The sequence below is a fragment of the Juglans regia genome, chromosome 1 (genome assembly GCF_001411555.2).
Source record: "Juglans regia cultivar Chandler chromosome 1, Walnut 2.0, whole genome shotgun sequence".
Classification (NCBI taxonomy): Eukaryota; Viridiplantae; Streptophyta; class Magnoliopsida; order Fagales; family Juglandaceae; genus Juglans; species Juglans regia.
In genome coordinates, this window is record NC_049901.1 from 33,841,751 (window position 1) to 33,847,888 (window position 6,138).

The 6,138-nt window shown below is 35.5% G+C and overlaps 1 protein-coding gene across 5 annotated transcripts; it reads right to left on the reverse strand.

The window, feature by feature from the left end:
• Nucleotides 1–890: 890 nt before the first annotated feature.
• Nucleotides 891–5,787, reverse strand: LOC109002831 (protein trichome birefringence-like 16). Of its 5 annotated transcripts, none has more exons than XM_018980741.2 (6): nucleotides 5,342–5,710; nucleotides 4,796–4,947; nucleotides 4,125–4,295; nucleotides 3,518–3,703; nucleotides 2,691–2,886; nucleotides 891–2,093 (listed from the first exon to the last, which is right to left on the reverse strand). In XM_018980741.2, exons 2-6 carry the CDS (start codon nucleotides 4,944–4,946, stop codon nucleotides 1,265–1,267), a joined length of 1,533 nt encoding a protein of 510 aa, XP_018836286.1. In that variant the 5' UTR covers nucleotide 4,947; nucleotides 5,342–5,710; the 3' UTR covers nucleotides 891–1,264. The 5 variants fall into 5 exon arrangements, with proteins under 5 accessions (XP_018836286.1, XP_018836289.1, XP_018836288.1 ...); XM_018980744.2 differs by lacking the exon at nucleotides 5,342–5,710 and adding an exon at nucleotides 5,757–5,787 and having other exon boundaries at nucleotides 973–2,093; XM_018980743.2 differs by having other exon boundaries at nucleotides 973–2,093; nucleotides 5,364–5,711.
• Between the last annotated feature and the right edge of the window lie 351 nt (nucleotides 5,788–6,138).

Below are 6,138 nucleotides of genomic sequence, written 5' to 3' on the forward strand. Positions count from 1 at the left end.
TTAAATTATTTATTATATTTTGTATAAAAATTTATAAAATTTATAATAATTAAATGAGATAAAATTAAAAGAATTGGAATAAGTTTTAAAAGTCAGCGACTTCAGCGTGAAAATTATGCTCCTCCCTTTTTATGAGTCATGGCCTACCCCAACAAAAGTTCATGCTGATTTGAGCTAGACATTGTAATGGGAACTTGGTGCCCCATTTTGTTTTCTTTTTATAAACTACTACTTAAACTAATCTTTGGCCATGTCGAAGAGTTGGAATCATATATAAGATAGTAGTACCACATATACTAAATAATTTTATGTAGAAGATTCATTTTGTCAATTTTATTTTAAAATTTAAAATTTAAAATTTTCAAAATTTCAATAACCGACATATGAAAAAAAATCAATTTTTTATAATTTTTTTCTCAAGTACAATTAGCATTTTCTAAATAACTGCCAATAATTTTTGTACTAAAAAATCTCAAACTAAAAACTTAAATAAAAAACTAATAAATTTTAAAGTATAAAAAATAAACTTTTCATAAATAATAGTGGACGAAAGTGCCTAACCAAAGAGTGGAGGAGCGATTTGATCACTTTTAAAAAATATATAAAATTAAAATTTTAAATTGAAAAAATAAGGGCTGATTTAATGAAAAATTCTTCTCACCAGCTACTATTCACTACCCCACACTCCACACCTTATGAAAAACACCCTTACACCCTATGATAATAATAAAATAAAAAAACTATAGGTGATAGATGTGAAAGTAAATAGTGATTGATGTATAACATTCTCCGTGTCTGTGAGTTGTGACTTATGAGGAAAGTAGATTCCATAGTACTTTTATGGCTTGGTCTCAACAAAACACCCTAAGATAAATGTATCGTTCAATGTTCTATGCACTAATTTCTTTTTTGTTACTCCACTGCAGCCTAAGGCATTTAAAATCGACTAATCCATGGAAATCCAAGATTCCATTCAAAGGAAAGGCCTTCTCACACTTGATTCTGGTATTTCTCAGCTAACCTCCAATTCAGGAAGTGAAATGTAACGTCAAGAGGCATAACAAATAAATGGTCAACTAAGCATCTAAAAACTGCAGAGGGGACCTTAATGGTACACAATAGCTACCATCCAATGTTACATGCATCATTGGAATAGCATGGAATTGAGAATATTCGATTGGTGCTCTATATCCAAGCCAGATGAAGGAGGAGCTGAACCTTTTCAAGGCACACTGCAGTATTTTTCTGCAACTATTCCGCTGGACTAAATTTGTGCAAAAAGGATTTCATTCCACGTATCAGGAACACCAGGTAGACACCAATGCAGGCAATCCTGCACTCCTGGACTGGCGCTTCTGCTAAACCGGGATATATGACCCTCATCTCTAAGATGGGAAAGAGCCGTTATGTCCAATAGCTTAATCCCAGTTCCCTTCACTGCACTCGCAGCACTCTCATCACTGGACTCATCTTGTAATACTTCTTTTCCCACTGACATAGGGATGGTATTGTCACAGCTCCCTCCTGTGTTCCAGTCCCCACCAACAAAATGCCTAGGTGAGATGGTTCTGTAGAAGGCTTTCAACCCTGGATGTTTTGGAAGCTGTGAGTTCACCCAATTAACAACGCTATGAATTGTGAGGTTTTTGGCAACCCAAATCATTGCTAACTTCCGATCGGTATTTTGCACACCCCCAACATGCATAACCCACTTGTTAGCCTTAAGCTTTCCTCGATTCCAATGGTGGCCTGTATTGAGTACTAGAACATCGAATTTGTGAAGATATTGACGCAAGAATGCCGGTGGCCTATCAAGATGCATCGCATAATCAGTGTTTGGGTTCGTCTTATCAATGGGTTCCACATCACAGAGGCTTGCTGACCAGTAGTAGAGGATGGTTGTATTGGTGCTCAGGAACCGATACACCCAGCCACTAGGGCGAGTATCACCACGAGCTTGGGCTAGTCCGTATTCCTTACCCGCATCTATGACATCATGCCTCTCCTCACCACCTGTGATCATGCACATCAAAGACTGGAACTGCTGCCTGCCCAATGAATCTCCAACGAAAGCTAGAGTTTTGCCTTGCATCCTGAATACACCAATACAAGCATCATATTTTCATAGTATCTGGGGTAAGCATAGAAGAGAAAAAAATAATTTAATAAAGCAACCAATCCCATAAACTTTGAATGATAGCTAACAGAGGAAGGAGACGGGGATGAAAATCATATTGCCTGTCAAGTGCCAACCCAAACCAAGAGTAGAGATGAAGATAATTCTGTCCTTTGGCAGGGCTGGGCTGCTTATATGTAAGAAAATACAAGGTAATTTTAATGAAGGCAAATGCATATAAGAACCAGAGCATCAGCAAAACATTATTTCTTGGAGGGTTAAGTGACATATGTGTCAACCAAATGCTACACCACTTCAAGTCACAAGGGAGGGATCTGCCTACAAAAACGCAATACATACAAATGGGTTTTTTGAGGAAGCATAGCTTTCATCTACAGGGAAACGGTCATATGATAGTTTGGTTTCTGCTGGCAGGTTTTTGTGGTCAGGCCAGGCAAGAAAACAAAGACCAAGCCTCAAAATAGTTAAATACTTCATTGAACAAGCTTCTAATTTTGATAAAACAACAGGAAAATCTATCCTATTGTATTGAATTTTAAAAATCACAACATACTTTCTCAAGAATTTAGACCCTTCAAATTCTTCCATTTGACAATTTTTAGGCTGCCACCGAAGCTTCTCATAGGCAAAATCTGTTCGTTGCATCAACCGGCAGGCCCACATCCCTGACAACCATTGCTTACAACCAAATCCAGAGTATAACGGCCGGTTATCATCCGGAACCCATTTTCCTTTTGCATAGTTACAATCTGGAGTAAGGTCAGTAAAGAAACAATCATGAATCAGTTAAAGATACATAATTTTTCTGTTAACAAATATGTGGAAGAAATTTATATCATCACAGAAGAATTGACTGATTCTTCTGCTATGGAACAGAGTAAAAGCATAAATTGGAATGCAATAATCAAGGTCTTTATGACTGTAGTTGTAAGATATAAAATGGTAAAACTTGACAATGTTAGAATTATGTCAACTTGTGTAAGAGAACAGTGTCAACACCTCAGCATCAAGTACATTGCTCTATGAAAATGTCATGTGTGCTTCCCTCACAAGCTGCTGTTGTTTCATAGTACTCAAATTGAAAAGGCAGCTTTTTAAAAAAGAAACAGCCCAAGATTTTCCAAATCACTGTCAATGAAATTCTCTTGTGACAAATTCCAAAGTAAACCATTCTGCAAGTCTCTCACCCTCATAAATATCTAGCTTACCATGAGGTAAACTCAACTATGCCACATTCAAGTAAAACTACATGATGCAACACATCAAACAAACTAGTCATTGTAGATTCTCTTGCTTAAGTTTTGTGTAAGTTTAAGGAGAGCACAAAAGATTCATAAGAAAAAACTAAGTATTACAATAAATATAAAAAGAATAGTCTACCTCGGTTTTCTATACCCACTTGTGCTACCATATCCACTTCTAGTTGTTCTGAAACTTGTTCTATCATTTTTTTATGATTTCCCTCTACTTCTGTTGGAATTGTAGGACCTTGTGCACCAACATATGTTTGTGGTTCCTGAATCTGTTCGCCTTTTGCTTCTTCTTCTGATAGACTTGTGAGGATTTCTGCACAAGCACAATAAAACACAAAGACTAAGCCCCCAATGATTCACAGCGTCTAAAATGTATGGATGGGACATGGAAGTTTAGAAGAACAAGAAAAGTAATTGAAGATTCAGATTCAAACCAAGTTCAAAATACTAATTAGTATATCTAGGATTGTTAAGTACATGCGCGCATGCACATATGTATAACCATTCAGAATATAAGCAAAACGACAGTAACTAATGGTCATGCTCCGAGATGGCAATTATTGTTTGATAGTAAGAAGCACATATAGGAATATCCAATTGGCAAAGCAAAACTGCCTTATATCTCCCCAAAAAGAGCACATCAAATATAGGATAAAACAAGAAAAATAAACAGAGTACTACAGAACTAGTCGTTCTTCTTTTATCTAAAATACCAAGTAACAAAAAAATCTTACCTACATTCCAATCTGTGGTGGTTACTGGATTGTTCTTAATCACACTCCTTTCGGATGATTTTTGTGAAGAAATCAGAGGAGCTGCTACCTGTTCAATCACTTTTTCTGCAAACGATGATATATCTTTTGATTTCGGCGACAACAAGCTGGCTACCGGCTTACCAAGATCATCTGCAGAACATGAGAGAAGACCAAAAAAGAAACGCAAAATTGTAAAAAAATAAATACTAACCAGTACAATAGCATAATTACTAGTTTATGTATCCTTTAAGCTTCTAAGTTCAAAGTGTATCTATTCATTCCGTGCAAAGAACTATAACGAGAGACTTCTCTTGTTCCACAAGGATCACCTATCCTTCTCAGCCAATTACTAAGATTCATGTCGAGTTTCATCATTCTTTGACAGGATCCGTTGACAAAGCCTCAATTACTGCAGCTCGAAAATAAGAACCCTTACGTCTAGTCATGAAGGTGCAACATGTATAGCAACATCCATTCACACATCTCGAGGGAGATTTCCAACAAATCCTGATGGGTTTTATTCTAATTTGAATTTCTTGTAATATTTTATTTATTTATTGTCAATAACAAATGGAATAGGATCATCGATCCGGATACGTCGAAAGAAAACAACAGTAACATCAATATTTATATGTAATCTGAAGGCGAACCTGGAGACAGCCTCAACCGGGTTTCCGGTGGCATCAAGTTAGTGAGAGGGGGCGTTTTCTCCCAGGCCCAAAAAAGAAAGGCTGTGCACATAAGAACAATAGTAATCAGAGAGAGTTCTCTACCCCTCAATCCAGAGAATCCTCCTTTCATCCTGTAAATGCAAATCAGAACATAGTCAGAACCCGTCAAAAAAATGTACTTTATTTTCAAGTTAACACGTAATTTTTCAGAATTTAGAAATTGGAAATGACAGGAAAGAAGTTAATAAACAAATGAGATACGATTTTCGTTAAATCCCAGATCAGAAACTGAGGCTAAAAAAAGAAATTCTTAGTGCTATTTTCCGAGCATCTATATAGCATGCAAAAGCAGATAAAATGCCAATCAAAAGAAAAAAGAAATAAGAAAACCAAAATTAGAAACAATCTGACTCTGAAGTACGAAGCCAACGGTCAGCTAAACAAAAATTCAACCAAATGAATCCAAAAAACCAATAAAGGATCCCAACGGTTTTTATCAAAGTAACTAAACAATAAAAAATTTACCAAGTTAACGAAGAAAATCTACTTTATTTTCTGTACGCTCTTGGGAAGAGATTTATCGTGAACAGTGGAAGCGCCCAGAATTCACGAGTGTCCGTACAGATGTTCAAAAAAAAAAAAAGGAGAAATAAATATAATGGCTGAAGAATTAGTTGCTAAAAAGGAAGGATCTTTGGAAAAATGGTTGTGAAGCGGCTAACAAAATATGGAGCTCGAAAATGGAGGAATTCGCAGGAGAGAGAGAGAGAGAGAGAGAGAGAGAGAGAGAGAGTGTGAAGGAGAAAGGGCAGGCGAATGTAGCGGAAAGAAGTCCTTGCGAAAGAGAAGATTTTGGGGACGTATGAGCTTTAATGCAAACCAAATTGAGCAATCAATCAATAATCAGTTTTGGTTTATATTCAGGCAGGCGGGGACGCACCTGCAACCTTTTAAACTGATGGAGAAGACGACGGTGCTGATTCTTCTTTCTATTAAATAATAAATAGCATGCTCCCCTGTTAATATTGCTAATGCTTCATTTTAAATAATAATAATAATAATAATTGAAAATATTACTCAACCCTCAGTATTATTGTTTAAAATTATAGTTGAAGTATTTTAATTTTTTTAATAGTTAACAAAGTGACTATTAAGTTTCTTTTGATTACATAAATCATCTTATCTTATTTAATTATTATAAATTTTTTAAACTCTCACGCAAAATACAATAAACAATTCAAGTTTTTCAAATTTTAAAACAAAAATAATATTAAAAAATTATATTATAATAATATTTTATTTAACTTTCATCTTATCTCATT